At 51.4% G+C, this 27,482-nt stretch overlaps 1 protein-coding gene and 1 non-coding gene across 9 annotated transcripts in view; one reads left to right on the top strand and one right to left on the bottom strand.

Annotated features, from left to right (window-relative positions):
- Positions 1 to 27,386, top strand: part of FAH (fumarylacetoacetate hydrolase) — a 38,622-nt gene extending 11,236 nt beyond the window's left edge. For 6 of the 8 annotated variants that reach the window (XM_073801469.1, XM_073801470.1, XM_073801468.1 and 3 more), the window contains 9 exons: positions 3,099 to 3,196; positions 3,285 to 3,337; positions 8,148 to 8,247; positions 9,014 to 9,144; positions 10,948 to 11,023; positions 13,172 to 13,218; positions 15,669 to 15,770; positions 16,535 to 16,652; positions 21,273 to 27,386. In XM_073801469.1, the coding sequence (XP_073657570.1) occupies positions 3,099 to 3,196; positions 3,285 to 3,337; positions 8,148 to 8,247; positions 9,014 to 9,144; positions 10,948 to 11,023; positions 13,172 to 13,218; positions 15,669 to 15,770; positions 16,535 to 16,652; positions 21,273 to 21,352 (805 nt within the window). In that variant the 3' untranslated portion in view covers positions 21,353 to 27,386. The other 2 variants (XM_033852237.2, XM_033852240.2) reach the window with 2 other exon arrangements.
- Positions 14,175 to 14,281, bottom strand: LOC117311513 (U6 spliceosomal RNA). Its single transcript, XR_004525708.1, has one exon. It is a non-coding gene; the product is annotated as a U6 spliceosomal RNA (small nuclear RNA).
- Positions 27,387 to 27,482: the final 96 nt, after the last annotated feature.

The raw sequence follows: 27,482 nt of genomic DNA, 5'->3' as shown, positions 1-27,482 counted from the left end.
TTCACAGATACTCTTCTACACAGTCAGTGCTCTCTTATTAATTTGAAAGACTGTTTTGTGCTGAATAGAAATTAACCCTTTGTTGTAATGCGGTGCAACTCTTTTCTCCCAATGTGGCATCTTTTTACTTTATTTGCTCTTTCTTGATGCAGAAATTTTACCTTTCTATAAAGTCAAACATGTCCATCGTTTCCTTCATGGCATTTACTTTTTTTTTTTTTTCGGCACGCGGGCCTCTCACTGTTGTGGCCTCTCCCGTTGCGGAGCACAGGCTCCGGACGCGCAGGCTCAGCGGCCATGGCTCACGGGCCCAGCCGCTCCGTGGCATGTGAGATTTTCCCGGACTGGGGCACAAACCAATGTCCCCTGCATTGGCAGGCGGACTCTCAACCACTGCGCCACCAGGGAAGCCCGGCATTTACCTTTATGTCGTGCTCAGACTTTCTCCACCTCAGGAATTTGAAGATTTGGGGAGTATTTTTCCCTAGTACTTCTTAGAGCCTTACTCTGCATAAATTCTGATCTATAATCCACTGGGGATTTCCTTTTGTGTGTGATGTGAGGTGTGAGTCTGTATTCGTTTCCTGGACTGGTGTAACAAACTTCCATACGCTGGGTGGCCTAAAACCACAGACATTTATTATCTCGCGGGTCTGAAGGCCGCAGGTCTGGAATCTAGGTTTTGGCAGGGCCCCACTCCCTCTGGAGGCTCCAGGGGACAGGCCATCTCCCTGCTTGTCCCGCTCTGGTGGCTGCAGGCCATCCTTCCTGGGCAGCATCACTGCAGACTCTGCCTCTGTCTACACAGGGCCTTCGCCCCTTCTCTTTGTTTCCTCTTGTGTGCCTCTTATAAGGACACTTGTCACTGGATCTAGGGCCCACCTGGCTAATCCAGGATGACCTCATCTCAAGATCCTTAACTTAAACCCTTTTTCCAAATAAGGTCGAGTTCGCATCTTCTAGGGGTCAGGACGTAGACATACTTCCAGGGAACCATATTCTACCCATTACAGGATCTAACTTATCTTGTCATGCAAAAACGTTTTTCACTTTTTATGTATTATGTTCTTTTGTTCAGTTGGTCTGTTGTTCAATTGGTCTGTTCAATTGGTCTGTTCCTAGCAATACCGTCCCGTACCGTAAATCACCTTATGATGGTGTTTGGATGCTTGGAAGTTCTTTCCTCTTTCATTTCCTCTCCCATATTTCTGTCTTATAAACAGAGCTCTTGATGGTGTTCCTGTGCTCTGGATGGCTCTCCCGCTCTGAGCTTTATGATCTAGTCCCTGGGTCCCATTGTAGTAGGTCGGGAGGGGGCTACAGGGGAAGCAGCAGAACTTTGTGGTCGGAGAGACCCAGGTTTGAATTCCAATGGCAGCACTTCACACGGGGTCACCTCGGCCAAGCCTTGGACGCTCCTGAGCCTGAGTTTGCTCAGCGCTGTCCCATAACGCCTACCGTGCAGGGCTGTTGCGAGGAGGGCATGAAAAGGGAAACAACAGGAAAGCACCCCGTGTGATGCTGCGTATTCTAAGCGCAGAGTACGTACACAGTAACCATTTCAGTTATTCTGCGTGTATTTGCATCAGCACCATATTGATGCTGGAGATGAGGATGGGAGGAAATCATACTTTTTCCCACTGTTTAAGTACCTTTTGCTTTTTTGAAAAATGTAAATTGCACATGACATAAAATTTACATCTTAAGCGTTTTTAAGTGCACAGTTCAGTGGCATTAGTACCTTCATATTGTTGTGCACCCATCACCACCATCCATCTCCACAAGTTTTTCATCTTTTCAAACTGAATCTCTGGACCCATGAAAGAATAACTCCCCGTTTCCACCCGCCGCCCCGCCAGCCCCTGGGCACCACCATGCTACTTTCTGTCTCTATGAATTTGACTCCTCTAAGTACCTCATGTAAGTGGAATCAGGCCGTATTTGTCCTTCGGTGTCTGGCTCGTTTCACTAGCACAATGTCCTCAAGCTTCGCCTGTGGTGTAGCCTGTGTCATTATTTCCATCCTTTTTAATGCTGAGCAATATTCCATTGTATCTATAGACCTCATTCTTGCTTATCTGTTTATCTATTGCTGGACACTTGGGAGTACCTTTCGATATTTGAACCATGTATGTATGTTGACTCCCTTTCTTTTTTTTTTTAACTTTTTATTTTATATTGGAGTATAGCCGATTAACAATGTTGTGATAAGGACTTCCCTGGTGGCGCAGTGGTTAAGAATCCGCCTGCCAATGCAGGGGACATGGGTTCGATCCCTGTTCCGGGAAGATCCCACATGCTGCGGAACAACTAAGCCCGTGTGCCACCACTACTGAGCCCGTGTGCCACAACTACTGAAGCCCACGCGCCCAGAGCCTGTGCTCCACACCAAGAGAAGCTACTGCAGTGAGAAGCTCGCGCACCGCAACGAAGAATAGCCCCCGCTCGCCGCAACTAGAGAAAGCCCGCACGCAGCAACAAAGACCGAATGCAGCCAATAAATAAATGAATTTAAAAAAACCCAAAAAAACCCCAATATTGTGATAGTTTCAGGTGTGCAGCAAAGCAACTCAGCCATACATATACATGTATCCATTCTCCCCCAGCGTCCCCTCCCATCCAGGCTGCCACTTAACATTGAGCAGAGTTCCCTGTGCTATACAGTAGGTCCTTGTTGGTTATCCATTTTAAAGCTCTCTTTTTCTCATCCACTTTTTTTTTTAATATTTATGTATTTATTTGGTTGCACTGGGTCTTAGTTGCTGCAGGTGGGCTCCTTAGTTGCGGCACATGGGCTCCTTGGTTGCAGCACATGGACTCCTTAGTTGTGGCATGGAACTCTTAGTTGCAGCATGCATGTGGGACTAGGTCCCTGACCAGGGATCAAACCTGGGCCTCCTGCATTGGGAGTGCAGAGTCTTAACCACTGCATCACTAGGGGAGCCCCTGGTTATCCATTTTAAATATGGCAGTGTATACATGTTGATCCCAAACTCCCTGACTATTCCTTCTCCCTTTCATTTTTAATTTGAAAACATTTTGAAATTTACTTTGCACGTGTAACAGTGTTGATGCTTTCTCTCTCCTTCCTTCCTCAGGCTGCACTTACCAGTGGGCTACCACGGCCGTGCTTCCTCTGTCGTGGTGTCTGGCACCCCAATCCGCAGGCCCAAGGGACAGATGAGACCCGATGACTGTAAGTACCTTGCCGTGCTCCGCTCTGTGTCCCCACACCCTGAGTTCCACGCCTGGCACTCACTAGCCTCTTTCTGGTATGATTCCAGCTAAGCCTCCTGTGTATGGTGCCTGCAAACTCTTGGACTTCGAGTTGGAAACAGTAAGCCATGTCTTGATGTTTTATTGGCATAGGGTCTGTATATACACTAGGGCAGGAGAGCTCCCTGGGATGGCCGCCCTGGACGACAGGCCGTTCCCCCATCTCAGCCACGTTAATGGCAGTCCTGGGTCCCCACTGGGCCATCGGAAGTACTGTCCATCCTCATTATTCACTGATTCCGTATTTGAAAATTCACCTACTCACTAACAGTTCGTTCGTAACCTCCAAATCAATACTAGCGGGAGCTTTTGGGGGTCACCTGAGGGCATGCACAGGGTGGCAAAAAATTTGAGTCTCCCGATGTGCGTGTCCCCATCTGAGGTTGAACAAGGCCCGGCTCTGCCTTCGTGTCTCAGCTCTCGTACTGCAAACAAGTGTCCTTTTTACTGTCTGTTCAGTGCCGCGTTATTTTCCATTTTTTGTGCTTTTCGTTGAGGTGGTAGCTCCCAAGCACAAGAAAGTTGTGATGCGCGCCCTGTAGAAAACGTGTGTGCTAGATAAGCTGCCCTGGGGCCTCACAGTGCCTGTGCCTTGAGTTCACGTTCACGAATCGACCACATACAGGCAGACCTTGTCTTACTGCACTTGGCTACGTTGCACTTCACAGATACTGCGTTTTTACAAATTGGATGTTCGTGGCAACCCTGCATCGAGCAAAGTCTGCTGGTGCCATTTTTCCAACAGCGTTTGCTCACTTTGTGTCTCTGTGTCACATTTTGGTAATTCTCATAATATTTCTCTTCTTTTCTTTTTTTAAATAAATTTATTTTATTTATTTATTTTTGGCTGCGTCGGGTCTTCATTGTTGTGCGCGGGCTTTCTCTAGTTGTGGTGAGCGGGGGCTACTCTTTGTTGTGGTGCGTGGGCTTCGCATTGCGGTGGCTTCTCTCGTTGCAGAGCACGGGCTCTAGGCACGTGGCTTCAGTTGTTGTGGCACATGGGCTCAGTAGTTGTGGCTCTCTGGATCTAGAGTGCAGGCTCAGTAGTTGTGACACACTGGCTTAGTTGCTCCACGGCATGTGGGATCGTCCCAGATCGAACCCATATCCCTTACACTGGCAGGCAGATTCTTAACCACTGTGCCACCAGGGAAGTCCCTCTTTTTTAAAAAAAATTAATTAATTAATTAAGTTTTGGCTGTGTTGGGTCTTCGTTGCCAGGTACCAGCTCTCTCTAGTTGCGGTGAAGGGGGGCTGCTCTTCGTTGTGGTGCATGGGCTTCTCACTGCAGTGTCTTCTCTTGCTGTGGGGCACGGGCTCTAGGCACACGGGCTTCAACAGTTGTGGCACACAGGCTCAGTAGTTGTGGCACACGGGCTTAGTTGCTCCACGGCATGTGGGATCTTCCTGGACCAGGGCTCGAACCCATGTCCCCTGCATTGGCAGGCGGATTCTTAACCACTGCATCACCAGGGAAGTCCCCTTTCGTAATATTTCAAACTTTTTTGGGTTTTTTTGGCCATGCCAGGCAGCATGTGGGATCTCAGTTCCCCAACCAGGGATCAAACCCATGCCCCCCTGCAGTGGAAACACGGAGTCTTAACCACTGGACTTCCAGGAAGTCCCAATATTTCAAACTTTTTCATCATTATTGTATTCGTTATGGTGATCTGTGATCGGTGATCATTGATGTCACTGCTATGATTTACTGAAGGCTCAGATGATGGTTAGAATTTTTTAGCCATAAATTATTTTTTAATTAAGATATGTACATTGATGGTTTAGACCTAATGCTAGTGCACACGTAATAGACTACAGTATAGTGTAAACATAACTTTTTTTTTTTTTTGGAGTTTCAGTTGATTTTTGAATTTTTTTTCTAAAGTTCTTTTTTTTTAACTTTTTAATTTATATTGGAGTATAGTTGATTACCAATGTTGTGATAGTTTCAGGTGTACAGCAAAGTGATTCAGTTATACATATACATGTATCTGTTCTTTTTCAAATTCTTTTCCCATTTAGGTTGTTACATAATACCAAACAGAGTTCCCTGTGCTATACAGTAGGTCGTTGTTGGTTATCCATTTTACATATAGCAGTGTGTACATGTCAATCCCAAACTCCCTGACTGTCCCTCCCCCCAGCCCCCAACCTTCCCTCCTGGTAACCATAAGTTCGTTCTCTAAGTCTGTGAGTCTGTTTCTGTTTTGTTAATAAGTTCATTTGTATCATTTCTTTTCCGATTGCGCATATAAGCGATTTCATACGATATTTCTCTCTCTCCCTGACTTCACTCAGTATGACAATCTCTAGGTCCATCCATGTTGCTGCAAATGGCATTATTTCATAAACATAACTAACTTTTATAAACACTGGGAAACCAAAAAAAATTCGTGTGACTCGCTTTATTGAGATCTTCGCTTAATTGTGGTGGTTTGGCACCAACCTGAAATATGACCAAGGTGGTCCTGTATATGAAACCAGCTGTCCTTAAACAGAAGCACACACAAAGCAAGGTTATATGCTGATTTGTTGATGTGAATGTTGTGACCTGAGGCTGGCAGGAGCTTAACCCCGTATTTCCCCTAGAAGCGATATACCTGTATTTGCTAACTCGGTGTTTCTAATGACTTTATAGAATATAATTATTACCAATAACAAGAATCAACTACATCAGCCCCATTGCACTTGTGGCTGGACCTGCACAACCTCAAAACTGGTTATTTCAGGGCTGTGCATTTTTTTAAATTAAACTTATTTTGAGATCATTGTACACTCACGTGCAGGTGTAAGAAACAGTACCGAGAGCTCCAGAATCCTTCACACACTCTACCCCAGTGTAACATCCTGCACAGCAAGATTGCCATCTCACAGCCAGATGTTGACATCAATCCAGTTGGTTCCCTCACCCCAAGGACCCCTCATGCTGCAGGACTGTGCATTCTGAGAGGGACACTGAATTCCAGGAAGTCCCCAAGGTCAAGGGACCGGGAAAGAGATGGGAAGGAAGAGCTGAACTGGAGGGGAGTGTCCCGGGACACCGGCAGTGTCTTCAGTCTCTGCCGGGTCATCGGATGCTGGGTAGCAGAGCCAGGCCGGGGCAGGGAGGTGTGGGCAGGCCGTGGAGGGGGCTTCTCAAAGTCAGCACTCAGGGCTTCAGGTGATGCTCAGAGTGTCTCCTCATGCAGGTGGAGGGAAGGGGCTGCGGAGTGCGCTGGTAGGGCTGGGGGCGTGGGAATCTAGGTTGATTGGAGGCAGGCTGGACCTCCCTGTAGTTCCAGCCCTGCCTTGTGATTTCTTTAGATTCTGTCCAGAGGAGGGGAACAGGTGGGCACTAGTCCCCTAGTCCCAGCAGGGCCTTACCGGCCAGCCCTCCGCCCCCTGATGCCTTTGTGAGGCTGCCCCGTGAACCCTAAGAGGAGGTCTCCCAACCCAGATCCCCCAGAGCAGGGCCCCCCGGTTGGGGGCCAGGGTCTTCTCTCTGGGGGAACGGAGGACTCTGCAGACAGATGCTTCACCTGTGTTGGTTCCTGTTTCCGGGGGAGGGGGGCGGGGTTGGTGGAAGGGGTGGGCATGATATCGACCAGGGTTCTTGGCCTCCTTAATTAATAGAAATTGACTAGAGGCAGACAAATTCAGGCAAGGCTTTATTGGGGCCCCTGCTGCTGCAGCGGGGGGCAGCGAGAACAAACAACAGTTTCCCTTGCTTGCTCCCTGAGCGGGGTGGGGGGGGGTGTGTCGGGGCGGCAGGGGGGGGCGGGGCAAGCCGAGCTTGTTCCTTATCTGGGGTGAGGGTAGGGGTGTGTCCAGGGGTTGGGCCGGAGGGTTGTCTTAGGTGGTCTGCCCACCCCTTAGGTGGTGTTGTGTGCAGGGGGCATGCGCAGTACCCTGCTTTTGTTCCCAACACCGGTTTTGTTCCCGCTCTTCAGAAATGGCACTTGGGTGTTTTGGTCTTTTGTATCTTTTTGTCCATAATTTGCCCCACCTGTGCATGCACCCAGTTATTTTTAGTCCCGTATAGTTTCTTTGCATTTTGTTGCTCAAGGAGAGGTTTGTCCAGGTGCAAGCACTGCAGCACAGGGTCCCAGGTCCCATATGGTCTCAGGCAGAGGAAAAATAGAAAGTCATAGTGTGGAGAAACAGTGACAGGTAGGGAGCACAGATAATCTTGACGATGGTGGTAAGATTCTCTATAAGATGGCATTTTTTTTTTTTTTTTTTTTTAGAATCTTGACAAAAATTTGCAACATTTAAACACTGTCACAGAATGGATATAACTGCAACCTAGGTCCTGCAAATGTCATAGCTGATTTTGTATGCTTTTGAGTTATCTTCTCAATTTTTTTCCCCCCAATGATGTCTACATATTCTCTTGTTCCCTGGACGTTGTGCTGATGATGCTTTCCTCTGAGATGGTGGGTGATGGGTTGGGGTGTGGGGTACGCCCCGGCAGGCTCTCTTTGCTGCATCACAGAGGCCTTCTTAGTTTTGTGAGACGAATACAAACCCTGATATTTTCATTTTTCACAAGCCTGGTGTAGCTGTCAAACCTTAAAATGCAGAGCACGGTATCGGGTGAAGGGGAAAGGGCAGAGGTGTGGGGTGGGCTGAAGGAGGGAAAGGGGGCTGCCTTGGTGATCAGGGGCCGTGAGTGGGGGCCCTGGGTGGGTACTGGCCCGCAGCTGCTCACCATGTCCCCGGGGTAGCCGTCTATCTACTCGGGTGCTGGTCATGGCATAGAAACTGTGGATTCGTACACAACGGTCCAGGTCCCTAGCCAGGGTTTGGAAATACCTGACCTTTACCCTCCAGGCAAGTGACCTGGGGCAGCAGGTCAGAGCCAGATTCTCATCAACTTTTCCCCTTGTCAGGCTTTCTTTGTAGGCCCCGGGAACAAATTTGGAGAGCCGATCCCCATTTCTAAGGCCCATGAGCACATTTTTGGAATGGTCCTTATGAACGACTGGAGTGGTAATTACGGGATGTCGGGCATCCTGGTGTTGAGTTTCCTGCGCGCACTCTGCTCTGGGTGAAGGCTGGGTATTTGGGAAGCCATGGATGGTCTCCTGGGTCTGGTGCCGGTCAAAGTGGCTGAGAGCACAGGCTTGGGTATCAAACAGACTTCTCAGCTCTGAGCTCTTGGCCAGTTACTTCACCTCTCTGAGCTCCAGTTTTCTTGTAAGATGAACAGGGACAAGGCTGATGTCACAGCTAGTACGTTTGAGCAATTTTGTGCCAGGCCCAGGGCTGAATACGTCACATGGACTCTCCTGTCAGGTCCCTGCGAGACACTGATAATATTACTACTCCTGTTTTACACGGGTGAGGAATGAGGCACAAGGACGGCTTCAGCTAGTTGCTGAGCTAAGATTTCAAACAGAGCAGTTTCTGGGCCCAGTTTCTGAGCCCATCTCAGCCCCTCTGCCATTTGTAGGAGGACCGTGGTGCCGTGAATCTCAGCAAGTGTTGCCTCCCCGTATGAGGATGAGCTTCCAGCCCCTTCATGGGGAAGTATCCTGCCTGCCCTTTGGTCATCCTCCTCTTTGCTGCAGCTTGGCACAGTGACCTCAGAGGACCTCTGTCCTTGGTCCTGGGGCAGCCAGCCTGGTTGGGGCCAGAGCACGGGGGTGGGGGAGGGCTGTGCTGAGTGTCTGTGCTCCTTGGTCAAGGGAAGGGGGGAGCCTTGCCGCGGGGCCCGGTCAGCCTTTGTAAGCCCTGCTCGGCCTTTCTTCTGTAGCTCGAGACATTCAGAAGTGGGAGTACGTCCCTCTTGGGCCGTTCCTCGGGAAGAGTTTTGGAACCACCATCTCTCCGTGGGTGGTGCCCATGGATGCCCTTATGCCCTTTGCTGTGCCCAACCAGGAGCAGGTAAGCACGCCCTCTGCAAGAAGTCCAGGCCCCTCTGCCTCCGAGGCTGTTTGCCCAGCAGGCATGGAGAGGGCCTGGAGGATGCCCATGTGCTGGGGGTCCTGGTTATGGGGACCTCCAGGCAGGCATGGCACTAATCATTCTGCCTTGTGCTTTCCCTGCCCCCTGCACAGTTCTTGAGGAGAACATGGAATTTTGTAACCTTTAGAATCCTCTGAGGCCGGGAACTGGCCAGTTGGCAGGAAAAGGGGCCCCTTCCAGTATCACCACATTGCACAACTTTCCAGGTCAACAAGTTGTGTTCTGTGTGATGGCGCCCCCTGGAGCCCAACTGATAGAATGCAGCATGGGGTCCGACAGCCAGGCGTCCGTCCTGGCGCTGAGCCTCGGCCTTGTGTTCCCTGAGCCTCCTGTCCCTGCACCACTGTCCAGGCCCGTCTCACAATCCTAGCCCTCCTCAGCCTGTCACAGTCTAGCCGCTGCTTCCACCCCATCAGCACCGGTGGTCTCACCAAAGTGCCCAGTGACCTTGGTCAGTGCGGGGACCTTGTGCCCTCTTCAGTGTGGACCCGTTGGTGGCCCCCTACTCTTCCTAGGCGCTCTCTCCCCCTGGCTTCTGGCATGTGACCTGTCCTGGTTCTCCTGTATCTCCTAGAGTCCTGTGATGTTCCAGCCGACTCCGTCCTCCACCTGGGGGCAGCCCTAGCTGAGCTCTGAGCCTTGCCCTTCCCCCGGTCCCATTCCCCCTCGCCTGGCTCACACGTGGACACCTCTCAGCCTTCCTGTCATCCCAGGGAGCTGTGCTTCAACGCTTGGAGTCTTTCCCCACAGACCGGTGCCTCGTGAAGCTCCTGTGCGGCTCTCACCCTGTCCCCTTGCTCCCTCCTCTACCGCTCCTGCCACAGCATCTCCCTCCCCATCATTTTCAGTCTCCCAGACTTGTCTCTTCCGTCTTTGGTGAGTCCTGCCCTCCCAGGACCGCCTGGCCTGCTGCCACACCCCCTGCTCGTCCCCTCCCGGCTCCATCCCTGGTCCAGATGTCTGTTCACAGGCACTGCTGCACCCTCGCCAGAGACCTCTGGGCTCTGTCTCCCTTCATGCCAGCCCTTCCCAAATACCCTTTACGTGCAACCTTCACGACCCTTGCCACTTCTGAACAATTATTTATTAAATGCTTTTTCAGCTTCCATATGAAAACTCTCATAATGTATTTAGAAAAGGAACTTTATGTCCCTATCTTCATTACTAGCCACCAAGTTAATCATAAAAAGAAACACATAACCATTAAAATAAAATCACCCCGCATTGTCTCATGGCCCACTAGTGATTCAGGTACAGGTTGCTCTTTGGGAAAATGCTGCTTTTGGCCAAAGTTCAGACCTTCTACCAAAGCTCTGGCTACCAAAGCTGCCTGCACACTGAATCCAGCACTAGAAGGGCTGAGCGCCTCTGCCGGCCGCCCCTGCCTTCCGCCTTCCCTTTCTGTTGGCCTGGCCTCTCCCTGCAGGCCTGGCTTTGTCCCGCATCTCTGGCCTTCCCACTGTCCGCTTCCCACTGTCCCCCTTACCCAGCGCTCCCCTCCCGGGCTTTCTGGGTCCTCTGTCTACCTTTGACCTGCCGCGGCCCCTCCCTCGGCTGCTTTTCCCAGAGTCCAGCACACATGACCACCCTCGCCCCCCAGTGTCCAGGGACACAGTGCTGGGCCCTGGAGAGGGGACACCCCTTCTCCCTCAGATTCTCTCTGCCAGCTGCTCTGCTGGGCTGTGGGGCTCAGCCCCTCTGTGCTGTGCTCTGCCCTCACAGGACCCCAAGCCCCTGCCGTATCTCCGCCACGACCAGCCCTACACGTTCGACATCAACCTCTCTGTCACCCTGAAAGGTACTGTCGTGGGGTCGAAGGGTGTGTCCAGCAGCTGGGTGGACCCCTGTGCCCAAGTGCCAGTGCCCAGGTGGCTGCTGAGCTTCTGAAGGGGGGAGGGGATGGGGTGCCACCTGCTGCAGACTGGGAGACACGTGGGGCTCTTGTAAAGGATGGGAAGGGACACCCTTGTGCTCATTGCGAGCCGCACTGGGCCCATGTGGCCTTAGCCCCATAGCACCGGGCTCTCAGCTGTTAGGGCCAGAAACCTTGGAGTCTGGGACCTCCACCCTCCACACGAATCCCCTCTCCAGCCTCTCCGACCAAAGTCTGCCCAGCCTCTGCTCACACGCCACTGCCAACCCCTCACTCTTGGGTGGCATTTTTTGTCCAGTGCCCGTTTGAAAGCCTGTCCTCGTGGGCCTGGCTCTGTCCTCCGGGACCACACGGAGCCAGCACACCTAGCCCCCGGGTCCTGCTCTCAGTCAGCCCTGAGAGCCTCGCAGCAGGGCCTGCGTCCCCCTGAGGCTGCCCAGCTGGGCTGAGGTAACAGGCCAGTGGAGCAGTAGTAAGAGGGAGCTGGGCTCTGCAGGCCACGGCTGGGGTTCGAGTCTTGGTTCTGCCCCTGCCCAGCGGTGGGACTTTGGACAAGTTACTGAATCTGTCTGTGCCACTTTGTCGTCTGAAAAGTGGGGTAATAGTGGTATCGATTTCAAGGTGTAATTGTGAGCGGTAAGCAAGGTGATACACATCAAGGTCTAGAACAGCACCTGCACCTGGGTAGAATCAGGTGTCATTTTCCGATCCTGAGGGGGACCCTTGGCGCTGGGAGAGGGCTAGTCTGGGGGCTGCACACAGACCTCCTGGGCCACACTCTGGCCAATCTCTTTTCTTCCTAGATCTCTCTCCTCTTTTTGTCCTGTTTACATACCCCAGGCTCTGCTGTGGCTTTCTCGCTGCAGCTTCCAGGGTCTCCATCCTTCATGGAGGTGATTCTGTCAGCAGGCTGTGTCCGCCAGGAAGAGGAAGGAGCTGTCTCTTTCCGGAGGAGGTTGCTCCGCACAAGAAAGGGCTCCTAGGAAGAGCCTCGTAGCCGCCAGAGCGTCCCTGGAAAACTGTGCTGGTCCCACTCTTTCACGTTATCAATTGGGAAAGTGAGGCTCAGAGAGGAAAAGGGATTCACCCCGAGTCATTTAGCCGGCCGATGGAAAGGCTGAGACTACAGCCAAATGTCATAAGCCCTAGGCTGGTGTCCTCCTACCCACAAATGCCTCTTTGGAGGTCATTTCTCTCTTGTTTTCATCCTGACCATCTGGAAACATCCAGGGGAGTGCACTGTCGGAGAAAGGGACAAGATTATCAAGAAGTTGCAGTGCCCAGAGATGTAGAAAGACCTGGAAGAGGGAGGACCGGGTGCAGGGATGGCTTCCAAGACCCTTCCCCACACCAGTCCTGAATGTGCAGTTTTGATGCTCTGAGTTGGGGTCTGGGTGAAGCAGGCTTGGGGGACCCTGACCTTCCATGGGGCCGATGAGCTCACCTGTTCTGTGCAGCCTCAGAAAGGAAGACAGGGCCAGGGGAGGAAGGCCAGTCCTTAGGGGGTAGAAGAGCTTTCTGATTATTAGCACGCTTCAGAAATGGTACAGCAATGGCCTGGTACCTTGTGTGTAGTAGGTGTGTAATGGTTTAATAAATATTGTTGAAATAGTAACACATTATCCATCATGGGAGGAGTCTGGCAGGGGACAGATGGCCCCAGCTGTCCAAAGGGCTCTGGTGGGCGTGGCAAGTTGGTTTCGACTTGTACAGTATCTCCAGTTGATGATCAGCTTCCAGGAGCATCGTGTTAAGCGGGGTTCTGAGGCTACATCTGATCTCAGGGGATACCAGTACTGTGATCAATTTGTGCTGTCTGCCGTGAGTGTGGGAGGAGGAAGTGGCGTCTTGTGTGCATCTCTTTGCCATCCGTGGACTAGATCCTCTCTGTGGACGCCTCCCAGCTCTGATATCCTATGAGCTCATTGGTTCATGGACTCTGTAGGTAGAATCACATTAGACAATGGGAAGCTTAAACCACAAAACAATTACCCCTACGAGGTGGGTCCCTCCCTCCTTGATGAATAGAATTAGGTCTTTTTGTCAATGTTACTTGTCTTGTCTACCCAACAGGAGAAGGAATGAACCAAGCAGCTACCGTATGCAGGTCCAATTTTAAGGTAAGCTTTGAAGTTAGGCAGACTGCTTTTTGGAAGTGAGGGAGACCTTTCTTCCTGGGAGGACCAGGGGAATGCATCTATTTTGGGCTATGATGATGGGTCAGCATGCGGGCCTAGAGCTTCCATGGCCCTGTATCTTTCCGAAGAGGCCAGGAGGTCACAGAGACCCCTCCAGATGGAGGCTGCATGGACACGGCCAGTGCTTTTCCTGGGGAATAATAGATAATCCTCTGAGGGGCTAGTCCCTGACTTCTGTCTTGCCAGGGGCTGGGTTGATCAGAGTGACTTATTTTTTTAAAGTGAACTTTTAATTGAAGCATAACACATAGATATGAAAATGCACACGTTATGAGTGTACAGCTCAATGAATTCTCACAAAACAACATCCCTGTGCAACCAGCACCCAGATCAAGAAACGGGAAACCTCCAGGACCTCAGCTGTGCCCTGGGGCCCCTTCCAGGCACATCACCGCTCTCCCTGTCAGGTGTAAACTTTCTCCTGACTTCTCTTACCCTCCATTCATTTTGTCTGTTTTGTAAATTTTATAAAAACAGAATCATACGGTATATACTCTTTTCTATCTGGCTTCTTTTTTTTTTTTTTTTTTTTTTGCGGTACGCGGGCCTCTCACTGTTGTGGTCTCTCCCGTTGCGGAGCACAGGCTCCGGACGCACAGGCTCAGCGGCCATGGCTCGCGGGCCCAGCTGCTCCGCGGCATGTGGGATCTTCCCAGACCGGGGCACGAACCCGTGTCCCCTGCATCGGCAGGCGGACTCTCAACCAATGCGCCACCAGGGAAGCCCTGGCTTCTTTTGTTTTAACATCATGTTTCTGAGATTCAACCATGTTGCAGTTTGCAGTGACAGTTCATGTTTCTTAGCTGTTGTATCGTGTTCACAGTATAAATGTTCCACAATGGATTTTTCCATTCTACTCTTTTTTGTGTGTGTGTGGTAAAAACATGGAACGCTTCACGAATTTGCGTGTCATCCTTGCGCAGGGGCCATGCTGATCCTCTCTGTATCGTTCCAATTTTAGTATATGTGCTGCCGAAGCGAGCACTCCATTCTACTCTTGATGGACGTTTGGGTTGTTTCCGTTTCTGGGGGGAGAGTTACTGTGAACATTCTAGTCCAAGTCTTCTGGTGCATGTATGTGCGCACGTCTGTTGGGTGGATATCCAGGAATGGAATTGCTGGGTCATAGAGGATACGTATCCATACTCAGCTGAGGGGTACATCCAAACACTTCTGCAAAGGGCTTGTTCCGATTTATGCTCACACGCGCAGCATGTAAGCGTTTTGGCTGCTCCACATCCAAGTCAACATGTGACGTCGCCGGCCTTTTCATTTCCGCCTTTCTGGGGGACTGTGATTTCCGTTTGCATCTCCCTAAAGACTGATGCAGGGCTTCCTTGGTGGCGCAGTGGTTGAGAGTCTGCCTGCCGATGCAGGGGACGCGGGTTCGTGCCCCGGTCCGGGAAGATCCCACATGCCGCGGAGCGGCTGGGCTCGCGAGCCATGGCCGCTGAGCCTGCGCGTCCGGAGCCTGTGCTCCGCAACGGGAGAGGCCACAACAGTGAGAGGCCTGCATACGGCAAAAAAAAAAAAAAAAAAAAAAAGACTGATGCAGCCGGGCGCCTTGTCATATGCTTGTTGGCCATTTGAACATCCTCTGATTCAATGTATTCCTTTTTCCTCCAGTCTCCCTTCTAATTTAACTTTATTCTGGGCTCCTTAGGCTACTAAGAAGGAATAAGGGGGCCTCCTTGAAGAGGTCTCTTGGGTAAGAATCCATTTCTAAGATTTCCTCTGCCTGGAGGTGTCGCTCCAGGAGTGGCAGATCTGAGAAGCTGTGACCTTGGAGAGGCGCAGGTGCGCCGCCTCTGAGCTGCTCGGGGGGGCGTGTGGTCCTCAGCCCGCCCCCACCGAGCCTGACCTCCTTCAGTGCTCCTTCATTCCTCAGTGTGCTCTGAGGTCCTGTTTGAGTCGTTCAGCTCTGTTGCTCAGTGTCTGTTCCAAAGCCCAGGGTGGGAGAATGGAAAGGAGGTCTTTGCTCATGAGAAGCTTCTGCTATGACGAGGACCTAGAGCTTGTCAACTTAGGACTCAGGGGTAATCTCAGGACAGGGTGGAATTATGGACAGATGAGCACATTGCAGATTGAGGGTCTGAGTGGTGAGGTCGGCTCCTCGGGGAGCGCTTCGTGGAGAAGGGGGGTTAGGGGAGGGCTGGAAGGGGCAGAGGAGTGGGGGCTGTCGCTGGTGAAGGGGTGGGGAGAGAGGCGGGGAGGGTCACAGGGTAGCTGCAGGAGGACAGCTTGTCCTTGCTCTGAGGGCCGGGAGAGAGCCCAGGGAAGGCCTCAGTGAGTGGCGCAGGCTGGCAAACTGCTCCAGGAGGCTGGGAGAAGCCCACCCTGCCCGTCCCCGCCTCTGTGTCCCTCGCCCGCAGTATATGTACTGGACGATGCTGCAGCAGCTCACTCACCACTCTGTCAACGGCTGCAACCTGCGGCCGGGGGACCTCTTGGCTTCTGGAACCATCAGCGGGCCGGTGAGTATCTGCTTGCCTTGGGGGCTGCCCACCTGGGGCACCCCTATTCCCCCTACAGACTGCAGGGCCCTCAGCTCTCCCCTGAGAAGGGATTCCAGCCCGAAGCAGGTGTATCTTTCAACTCTGTCCTACTCAGAGCTTCATCCATCTCTGGGTGCAGGAGGGCCTTCCTTTTCAAATTCAGGAGAGGCTGGTGTAGGGATGAGAGGCTGTGTCTGTGTCCTGGGGGAGAGTGAGAGCGACACGGGGGCAGACGCAGGAAGCCACTACAGTGTCTGGTTGTCACCACCTCACAGTGCCCCCACCCAGGAGGAGTGGCCCACTGATTCCCCCCAGCCCCCTTCCACGAGCCCTTGGTGATGACTTTTGGGTGGTGCATGTACCAGTCACTTCCGGCAAGGTCGAGACTGCAGGCTCTTTGATGGAGAATCTCTTCCCAGTGGGTGGGGTCAGGCACGACAGCGTCTGGGTAAGCCGCAGCCTCTGGAGCCGGCAGGGGCCTGACAGGAAGGGCCTGGGCACACTTGTCCAGCATCCCGCACCTCCGCGTCCTGGATGGAGTGAGCAGGGCAGGTAGAGTGCCCGGCCTCGAGGACACTTCTGCAGTGGTCCCACCGAGGCAGGGTCTCTGAGGGCCGCAGGATCCCCCGCCCCTTCCCAGCATCCCCTGGCCCCCGCCTTGCTAACCACTGCCCACACCAGATCCGCCACGCTCACCATGATGTAAGTACATATCACACCTTCTTCCCTTTCCCGTTATGAAGGAGCCAGAGAGCTTTGGCTGCATGCTGGAGCTGTCGTGGAAGGGAACGAGAGCCATAGAGCTGGGGAATGGACAGACCAGGAAGTTTCTGCTGGACGGGGATGAAGTCATCATCACAGGTGAGGGGGCCAGGGCCCGCGGGCATCCTCTCCTCCTCGGCCGCGGGCGCTGTCCTAACCGTCTGGCCAGGAAGCCATCTGTCCCAACTCGTCCCCACTCTGGCAGTCTCAGGTCTGTGTCTGCTTGTACTGGCCTTTGCCCCAACGCTGCCTGCCAGGGACTTTATTTTGGTTTAAATTAAAATTTTTTTTATCTTTTGGCTGCACCGCGCGGCACGTGGGATCTTAGTTCCCCGACCAGGGATCGAACCCAGGCCCCCTGCATCGGAAGCGCAGAGTCTTAACCACTAGATGACCAGGGAAGTCCCTGCCAGGGACTTTAAATCGGAGTCTTCCCGAACCAAAAAGACTGCAGAAGTCCCGCTTTGTCTCCTTCCTCCCTGAGCGAAATTCTAAAATAATGGCAGGTTCCCATTGTTCTGGACTCGGCAGTGCAAAGACCCTGTGTCCTATGACCTTGTGCCCTATGACCCTGTGCCTTATGACCTGGCTGAGTTAGTGACGAGATTTCCCAGCAGCCCATTCCGAGGAGGTCAGGGCACCCCTTACATCTTGGGGGGGTCGTTCTGTCCACCACATATCATTGCTGGAGAGGAAGGAGCCGCCGTGGTCAGCAGCCTGCTACTCAGGGTCAGGTGCAGGTTGGACTCCCACATCCCCACCGGCCCTGTGACCTTCCTCAAGTTATTGAACCTTTCTGGACTCAGTTTCCTCATCTTTAAAATGGAGTTGATGATAGATACAGTAGTTAACCTCACAGCATGGTTGTAAGGATGAGACGAACCAGTTTATTCCTTCAGGGGACGTTTCTGGAGCAGCTGCTGTGACTCCCATGCTGGGGTTCAGGGGTGAACAAGGCAAGCGCAGGATCTGCCCCCTGGGGTCATGTTCCACTGTCACTGCTGCACCTGCATTTTACAGGTGGGAAAATGACTTGCAGGGGGTAAATAACTTGCCCAGGATTTGCAACCAGTAAGTCATGAAATCAGATTTCGCATCCAGGCAGCTTATCTTCAGAACCCCAATTCTTAAGCCCTTTGATAATATCTAAAGAGCCTAACAAGGTGCAAGGTACTTTGTGAGTGCTTAAAATTGGTGCCGGTCTTCACCGTTGTCCTCATTGTCATTGCTGTTTTTTCCAGAACCCGGTTTTGAGAATGCCCAGCATCCTGACTCCTCCTTAATAGGAGTCCCTACCTGAAGCGTGGGAATCAGCCACGCCCATCTGCCCTGCAGGCAGGTTAAGGGGGCACCCGTTCTCTGCACTCGCTCTCCACATCCTGGTCTCTGCCTGCCGACCACACATTTCCCTTCCTGGGTCCTATTGTCACCCCTATTTCCTGGAAAACTGGGCTGCAGCTGTAGCTATGGGTTCTTGTTCCCATTGGTGGGATGGAGTGGGGAATAGGCAGAGGGTCAGATTTCAGGAAAGGGCCAGTGAGATCAGATAACATTCCAGAGGAGATTATACTTTTCGCTTCCATTTCCATGGTTGATGGAGCCCAACCCAGGGAGGCAGGGAGCTGCTTTTCCCCTCTGCCCAGGGCTCGGTGACACGCTCTGACTTGGGTGCAAACTTTCCTCATGCTCTGGCCTCTCGGGGCCCTCTGTCCCTGCCTGAACGCACCTGCCCCCAGCTTCTCCTCCCTGCACTGGAGAGCAGCAGCTTGGGAGCCTGGAAAGACCTTCCTCAGCTGGGTGCAGAGCCTCACTTTTCATCCTTTGGGCCAGTGGTCTCAACCAGAGTGGCTTTGCCCCTTGGGGGACATTTGGCGACGTCTGGAGACAGTTCTGGCTGTCTCCGAATGGCAGCCAGGGATACTGCTAAACATCCTAAGTGGACAGGACAGCTTCTCATGAGAAAGAATCATCTGACTCAGAAGGTCGTCTCTGACGTTAAGAAACCCCATGTGGACCATCTGCTTGGCAGCTGTAAAATGGGGAGGAAGTGGCCAGCTTTCCCACCAGGATGTAATCGTGCATCTGTTCTCAGGAAGCAGGCAGGGCTGTTTGCTGGGGGTGGTGGCTCTGTTGTAACCCAGGGCAGGAAGGAGCAATGTGAACGACAGAGCACCCGGCATTGGAGTGGGGAGGAGAAAGACACCCTCTGAGTATTTGCAGCTCTCCAGGAAGAAGGCACTTTAAAAATGCTGCAGCTTAGGGCTTCCCTGGTGGCACAGTGGTTGGGAGTCCGCCTGCCGATGCAGGGGACGCGGGTTCGTGCCCCGGTCCGGGAAGATCCCACATGCCGCGGAGCGGCTGGGCCCGTGAGCCATGGCCGCTGAGCCTGCGTGTCCGGAGCCTGTGCTCCGCAACGGGAGAGGCCACAACAGTGAGAGGCCCGCGTACCAAAAAAAAAAAGTGCTGCAGCTTGGAGTGAGCTGCTTTGATAGATGATTGATGAATTTCTGCCAGGTTTTGCTTCCATAGGCTTTTTTTCCCCCCCAGGGACACGAATATTTCTGAGCATTGAGATTCTAAAGTGACTGATGGAAAAATAATGAAACAGAATAGGCAAGGATGTTGCTCTGGACAAAAGGTGACACTGCGTGTTAAGGGTCAGTGCTGGGGTGGCAAGGATGTGCCTCGGTGATGCCGGGGAGGGTGAGGGGCTTGTTTGGGGATGTTGCTGGTGTCCAAGCTGCCACCTCCCCAGAGAAGGCCAGCAGTCAGAGCAGCCCTCACAGGGAGGACCGGTGGGATGATTGGGCAGGTGGGAGGAAGTGGGAGGAGACAGGCTGGGTAGACTGTACTGAGCTACAGGTGGCCGTGAGGACTGTCCCTGCACTCACTGGAAGGGCTCATTGAGGCGTCCCTGACCCCGTCTCCCAAAGCTGTCTTTGGTCTCAGTGTTCAGTTGGCTGGGAGTCCTCTCCGCAGTGAGCTTCGATTTGTTTCTCTCAGTTGTGGGAATACCGCAACTCCTTGCTTTCCCTTCTTCACATTGGGTAGCAGAAGGCCTAACTCCAGATTTGGGGGTCGTCTTCAGCAGGTGAGGGGGTCTGGTGGTGTTTTGTGTAACTCAAGGTCACGGGCATCCCCTGCAGTGGCCCTCGTGTTCGTCATGGGCAGGTGGCCGTCACCTCAGCACTGCCGTGGCTCGTGGTGCTTGAGAAGCGTCTCAATCTGGGGAGCCTTGGAGCCTCTGTATAGGCCTGACACCCATAAACCTATGTGCTTCCATCTGTCTTCTCTCTAGGGGCCACTGGAGAGGGCGCTGTTTAAAACATAGCTGTAAAACACAGCTTTCACTGTCTTGCTGAAAACTCCTGAGTCACCTCAGTGCCCTCAGGAAGAGGTTCAAACTCCTTAACATGGCTTCTAAGAATACTCTGTACTCTGGCTTCTCAGGGGACCCCACACAACAGCTTCACTGAATAAGTGCACCTCGTTCATCTCTCGCCTTGGTCTCCGTGTCTTTGCACACGCTGTTCCCTCTGTCTGGCACACCCTTTTCATTGTGTCCCCCCTGGTGAACTCGTATCCACCTGTCAAGTCCCAGCTCCGACGTTCCCTCCTTTGTGCTCCTGTTTCCTCCATGCTGCTCTCCCAGCTCCTCATAGACTTGTCTGCTCTGACTCAGACAGCTGCTCCCACTCAATGGACCCTTCTCAGGTCCAGGGACAAGGGCCTCCTCCTCTCTGCCTTTCTGTTGAAATGGAATTGAGTGAATTTGTTTAACATCTGCTCTGGGAGAGATGTCATGTTAGGGCTTCAGCCACGTGTTTCATTGAATCCTCACAACCCTGAGAGGTAAGGATTGCTATTCCCATTTGCAGACAAGGGGGCTGAGCTCAGAGGTTAAACAAGTTGCCCCTAATCCCCCAGCTTATAATCATCATAATAGCTGACACTGAGCACTTCCCCTGGGCAAGGCACTCTTTTGGAGTTCTCTGTGTATTAACTCATATCATCTTTGCAACAGCCCTGCGCAGTGAGTACTATCATTAGATCCATTTCACAGATGAGGAAACTGAGTTCCAGAGACTTCCCTCGTGGTCCAGTGGTAAAGACTGCACACTCCCAATGCAGGGGACCCGGGTTTGATCCCTGGTCAGGAAACTAGATCCCGCGTGCTGCAACTAGGCTAAAGGAGCCTGCATGCCACAACGAAGATCCCACGTGCCACAACTAAGACCCGATGCAGCCAAATAAATAAATAAATATTAAAAATAAAAAAAAACAAAAACAAAAAGAAAAGAAACTGAGTTCCAAGGGGACTCAAGGTCATGGAGCCAGTAGGTGGAAGAGCCAGGCTTTGAACCCAGTCAGTCTAGCCTCAGGCTAATTAGCAAGCCTAGGATTTGAACTCAGACTTACTTAGGGAGAGTTGACCTATACCTATTGCTTTACCTCCCAGGAAAGCCATTGTGCCATCCTTGCACCGCTTGTGAGGGTCCCTGACAGTAGGGCGGGCCTGGAGTTCCATCTTGGTGCTCCTGGAGCTCTGCCCAGCTTCTGGAGAAGGTGGTTTTTCTGTCGAAAATACCTGTTTGTCATTCAGATGGCGCCTTCCTGCCTTGGGCCCAGCTGTGTGCTGACCGGCACCGTGGCCGCTTGGGCGTTGGTTCCCCTGAGCCCAGCGGCTTCGTGGCTGACCCCTGTTCTCCTCTGTTGCAGGACAGTGCCAGGGGGACGGGTACCGCATTGGCTTTGGCCAGTGTGCAGGAAAAGTGCTGCCTGCCCTCTCAGCGGCCTGAGGTTCTCTCTGCCTTCCTGGAAACACAAGCCTTGAGCACTGCCCTCTCCACCTCCCTGTGGGGAACCAGGGGCCCCCACTGAGGCCGCAGGCCTGGTTCTTCATTCAGTAATAAATAAAGCCGTCGTGCTCCCTCTCCGTCTGGGCCTGGCACGGCTCTGAGTGCGCAACGTCTCCTCGTGTTCTTGGTTTGACCCAGTGGGTCAAGGTGTGTACCGCTCCCTTGAGAGACCAGTTCGTTTTCTAGTTTTTATTAGCGAGGCTGAGGGTCTGCTGTTCCTCCTCAGACATTCTAGAGCTCCCAGTATTCTCTGGAACGTGGAAGAAAGAACGGCACTTGTATTAGCTCAGAGTCCTCCAGAGAAATGCGACCAAGTAGATGTGTAGAGAGAGAGAGACATTTATTTTAAGGAACTGGCTTATGTGATTGTAGAGGCTGGCAAGTCCAAAATCTGCAGGGTGGGCCGCAGGCTCGAGACCCAGGGAAGAGCTACAGCTGGAGTCTGAAGGTGGTCTGCTGGAGAGTCCCCGCTTCCAGGGAGCTCAGGCTTTTTTCTCTTAAGGCCTTCAGCAGACTAGATGAAGCCCACCCATATTATGGAGGATAATGTGCTTTACTCAAAGTCCCCTGACTTAGATGTTAATCTCACCTGGAAACTACCTTCACAGCCACATCTACACTGATGTTTGAACAAACATCTGAGTCCCGTGGTTTAGCCAAGTTGACACATAAATTTACGCATCACAGCACCCCTCATGTTCAGTATTTCTTGGGACCGACTGATGGATGTACGTGGGGTGCAGACTTGGTTCAAGGGCCCTGTAGCCATATCAGCACATTATGAACCTTTGGCTGAGCCCCCAAGTCAAGGGTTCACACACCTGAACCGTGAGAGGGCAGGAAAAGGGCCAGGGGCTTGCTTTTCTCCCCTTGCAAGCCCACCAGAGTCAGGAGAGTGAGCCTTGCCCCGTCTCCTCTGCCCTGCCCGCTGCAGACAGGCAGCCTGGTTCCTGGTGACCACAGGGGAAGATGATGCCTGGTGACACATCTTGGGCCTAATGGACCCCACACCAGGGCCTGGGAGGATGACTGAGCCTGCGGAGCCTGCCCATTAGATCACGCTACTCATTCATTCATTTATTCACCAAATCGTTATTGAGTGCCTTCTCTGTGCCAGGCACTGTAGTAGGCACAAGAGGTGCAGCAGTCACAGAATAGCTGTGACTTGTGATGCCCTTGTGCCCTGTGATGATTACTTCCTAGCGGAGGGAGATGGACAGGAAACAAATGGGCAAGGAGAAGATACCTACTATTGAAATGGAGCAGGACCCTACGGTCTGTGCCCACCATGTCCTCCTCCTGCCTTCTGTCTGTGGAAAAACTTTAGCCAAAGGATAAGTTTAATCAGAGAAGTGAGAAAATGCATAAACAAAGGAAAACAGTCAAAGGAGACCAAATAATAGTTTAGTCATTAAGCAAAGTCAAGGACCTTTAGTTCCTTCTTAAGGGCTATAGATAATATTCTAAGCCATATCCTGTGAGCTGTGTTATAGATACTGAAACCCACACCAGGTGGAGAAGTTAACTACAAGATGACCAGACTGTAGCCATGACATAAATTGCCACAATCCCGAGAATTGGCCTCAAAGAAATGGAAACAAACCAACCCTGGAACTGAAGATTAACTGTACTTAAAACCATCAAGATGACAGTGGTCAGACCACCGATGACCAGTTTCAAGATGACTGTCAGAGCTGTTTCTGCATGTAGCCTCCTCCCTCTGTCTATAAAAGCTCTTGCCCCCTGATTGTCGCTTGGGGGGGAGTCAGCCTTAGGACAGGAGTCCGCCCTCCACCTCCACCCCCAGCATCCAAAGTAAAGCAAACTTTCCTTTCCACCAACCTTGCCTCTTCATTGGCTTTGAGTGGCTAGCAGCCGGACCCCACTTTTGGTTACACTATGACAGATGGGGATAGATTCTATGGAACAATGGGGGACATGGGTGCCGTTATAAACAGGGTGGTCAGAGAAGGCCTTAATGCCTCTGGTTCTTAGTGCTTTTTTGCTAGACAGCTGATGAAAGTGAGAGATCAAGGCAGATGGACATCTGGGGCAGAGTGCTCCAGGCAGAGGGTCCAGCCAGTGCAAAGACCTGAGAGTGGAGCATGTTTATCAATTCTAAGGAACATTAAGGTATTTCTTTCTCACGTAAAAGCATTTTGGAGCCAGGAAGTCTGGAGTTTGTATGGCAACTCCACAGTGTCATTAGGGACCCAGGGCCCTCATCCTCAGCACACGGGGTTCAACCTCAAGGTCGCCACATGGTGCAAAAAGCTGCTGGAGCTCCAGCCAATACACCCAAGTTCCAGGCTTGCAGAAAGAAAAATTAAAGAGGTGAGGGTTGGGGGGATGAAGGGCTGAAGGGCCCTCCTCCTAGATGAGTTAGGTACCCTTTGAGCAGCCTTCCTGGGAACCCCATACTACACTTTTCTTGCGTTTTATTGCCAAGAACATAGTCACAAGACCACACCTCATTGCAAGGAAGGCTGGGAATATAGTCTTTTAACTGAACACATTGCTTCCTCAGCTTAAAATCGGAGCTCGACTGCTGAAGAAGAAGGGGAGAATGAATCCTCGGGGGTGGGGTGCAGCTCGTAGTCTCTGCCACACACAGGCTGGGAAGCATCGTGCTCTGAGGCTGAACTGGTCTTGCACAGCTGATTTTATTCCACGAAGCTGCGCCCTGGGGCCATGGTCTTCAATGCTTTGCTGATTTCAGTGGAAATCCTGTACAGTAAGTCCCCTGCATATGAATGAGTTCCGTTCCGAGGGTGCGTTCGTAAGTCCAATTTGTTCGAAAGTCCAACAAAGTTAGCCTAGGTGCTCAACTAACACAATCGGCTGTATACTGCTGCTTTTCACTTGCTTCCAGACATCCTGGCCTTGAAATAAAGATACTGTACTACTATATACAGTACTGCAGAGTAAAGTGCACAAAAGCACAAACACTTGTAGAGGATGCACGCACGTGACAATATACTCCAGAGACGTGGACTAACTTAACGTGATTGGACATGCAAACGCACGTTCGCATCTTTGAAAGTTCACAACTTGAAGGTTCGCATGTAGGGGACTTACTGTAGAGTCACCAGGGTCTCTCAGAGCCCTACCGTCTAGATAAGATTGATCCAAATACGTATTCTCTGAATTTGGAAGACCGAAGTCTTCCTTGGGTTTGTTCTGAATTCCTGTGGGCTGTGTTCCCAGGGCCACCTCTGCTCCTGCTTGCTCCACTGAAATCTCTGTTCCTCACCTTGTGTTTGGGATTGTTCCCTTAGCTCTATCTCCTGGCATCAACATGCATGAGTGACCCATCTTGTTTTCCTCACCTAAATACACCTAAAGAGCTATTGCACATGGCAGATCTTCACCAGAGGTCCCTGCGTCGTGGGCAAAAGTCATCTAAAATCATTATCAGTCCACTTGCCCGCTGGCACCAGAGAGTGCTGATGCCAGCTATGGAGATCACATGCTTACCCCTCACTGTGCATTTAATGGGCTTAGGGGCTGGTGATGCTGGATGAACCCTCTGGATCTGGCCCTGGAGTCTGAGACACACACAGGGTGGATGTTAATAGGGGGTCTGGCGTGGGATTTCTCCAACGATGACTTTCCCTTAACCTTCAGCAACATGAGCCTTTTTGTTTTCCAGCCTCGATCTCAAAATTCCCATTGCCAGCTCCAGATGAGAAGTGAATTTAATAGTCTAGTTCGGGAACCGAGCTCACTGAAACCTACCTGTGTATAATGGTATTGAAATAGACAAAAATGCTTTTCATGGCCAAATCTTCTCTTTTTCACAATGGTATGTTAAGAACTAGAGACGTTTGATCAAATAGATGGAGCTGACAGATCCGGTGATGAACATCTCAAGGCAAATTGGCTGTAATTATCACTGTATCTTCCTTATTAATTCATACTTCATTCACGCCTCCTGTTTTAACCAGTGGCCCATGATGAATCTAAATGAATGACTATGCAACTGAGAATAGAATCCATTTTGTGTGTGTGTGTGTGTGGTACGCGGGCCTCTCACCGTTGTGGCCTCTCCCGTTGCGGAGCACAGGCTCCGGACGCGCAGGCTCAGCGGCCATGGCTCACGGGCCCAGCCGCTCCACGGCATGTGGGATCTTCCCGGACCAGGGCACGAACCCGTGTCCCCTGCATCGACAGGTGGACTCTCAACCACTGCGCCACCAGGGAAGCCCTAGAATCCATTTTAAACTGCACTTGAGGAGGAGCAAGCCCAGTGATGTTTCTGCCAGGATGCGGCCTGCTGGAGGGTGTCAGAGGGCTCCGGCTGGACTCACGGGCGTGCCACTGCCCTGGGCCTGGCAGGCACTGGGTACCAGGGCCCAGGAGACCCTGCCCTGGGCGGGTGGGGAGCAAGGGAAGAGGAGCCTTGTTGCTTTCACCATGGGACTTCCCTGCCCTGCACCTGCTCACTCATGCTGGTTTACCTTAAAATGCCATTTACAGGGCTTCCCTGGTGGCGCAGTGGTTGAGAATCCGCCTGCCGATGCAGGGGACACGGGTTCGACCCCAGTCTGGGAGGATCCCACATGCCGCGGAGCAGCTGGGCCCGTGAGCCACAACTACTGAGCCTGCGCGTCTGAAGCCTATGCTCCGCAACAAGAGAGGCCGCGATAGTGAGAGGCCCGTGCATCGCGATGAAGAGTGGCCCCCGCTCGCCACAACTAGAGAAAGCCCTCGCACAGAAACGAAGACCCAACACAGCCAAAAATAAATTAATTAATAAATTAATTTTTAAAAAAAAGCCATTCAGAGCTATTCTGAGGATGAGGGTGGATTTCGGCCAAGATAATGTTTTTGAAGGCAAGGGAACTTTAGGATTTTTTTGTTTTTGGCTCCACCCGTCAGCATGTGGGATCTTCCCTGACCAGGGATCGAACCCACGCCCCCTGCATTGGAAGCACGGGGTCTTAACCACTGGGCCACCAGGGAAGTCTGGGAACTTTAGGATTATAAGTATCATAATTAATAATTATCTCAGAGTCTCAATACCAAAATGGACCTCCGAAGTGTTTACATTTAAAATTTTCTTTTCTTTCTTTAGTTTGGGAGCGTGTTCCTTTTAGCAACCCCAGAAAAATTAATGTGTCAGGGTTGCATTCCACAGTAAGAGTTTGTTTTCTGTGTATCTCTCTCTCTCTGTCCTCTCTGATACCCCAGGGCTGAGGGAGAGGCAGAAAGTAACTCAAAGAACTACCGATCTATGGGAGATGGTTACAAATGATGGTTGCTTGAAGGGTCTGTTTTGTCTGTTTGGCTTTGTTTCTTTTCTGCTCTTAGAGAGAAGCTAAATAAGACTGGGGCCAGTCTTATTTTGAGGCTCTCTGCCAACAGCACATAAAAGCTGGAACAATAAGACCTTTCTTGAAGCGGGATCTGGATGGAACCTCTCTGTGTCTACAGAGGACTTGATCCCGGAGATGAATACACTATTGCTGTCTGTGATTTTTGAGCAATGTCTGTCTTCATTAGATTTTAAGCTCCTGGGGGCAGAGTCAGTTTTGCTCATGGAAAGTTCTTCATTATCTAGCACAGAGTAGGCGCTCAATATATACTTGTTAAATAAATGAATGACTATCTGGGAGATGATTGGGAACAGGGATTATGTTGTATTCATAAGTCTACCCCTGCTTGGCCAAGAATACACATGGAGACCCACTTATGTCTCAATATTTAAGAGATACAAGTGAAGCTAAAAACTGTTAAATCCTCTCTATTCTCCTACCTTGGCATACACATTTTTGTAATTACAAAACAAAAATATTTGCAAAGCTATGGTTTTTATATGATTGAAAACTGGCGAAATATCAAATATAAATGAATATAATTATCATTGCACTTGAAGAGTGTTGACGGGCTGGTGATGTTGGAATGAGCGTTAAAGATGTACAAATACATGAATTGCTATATCAATATTTTTAAAATAAAATTTTATTTTTAAGTTAGTTTTTCTTGCCTTAATTTCATTAATTAATTAATAATAAATTAATAATAAATTAATTAATTTCATTAATTAATTTCACTAATTATCCTATCT

The sequence above is a fragment of the Tursiops truncatus genome, chromosome 2, assembly GCF_011762595.2.
Source record: "Tursiops truncatus isolate mTurTru1 chromosome 2, mTurTru1.mat.Y, whole genome shotgun sequence".
Classification (NCBI taxonomy): Eukaryota; Metazoa; Chordata; class Mammalia; order Artiodactyla; family Delphinidae; genus Tursiops; species Tursiops truncatus.
The sequence above is the reverse complement of the archived record's forward strand: the minus strand, read 5'-3'. Positions and strand labels throughout refer to the sequence as shown.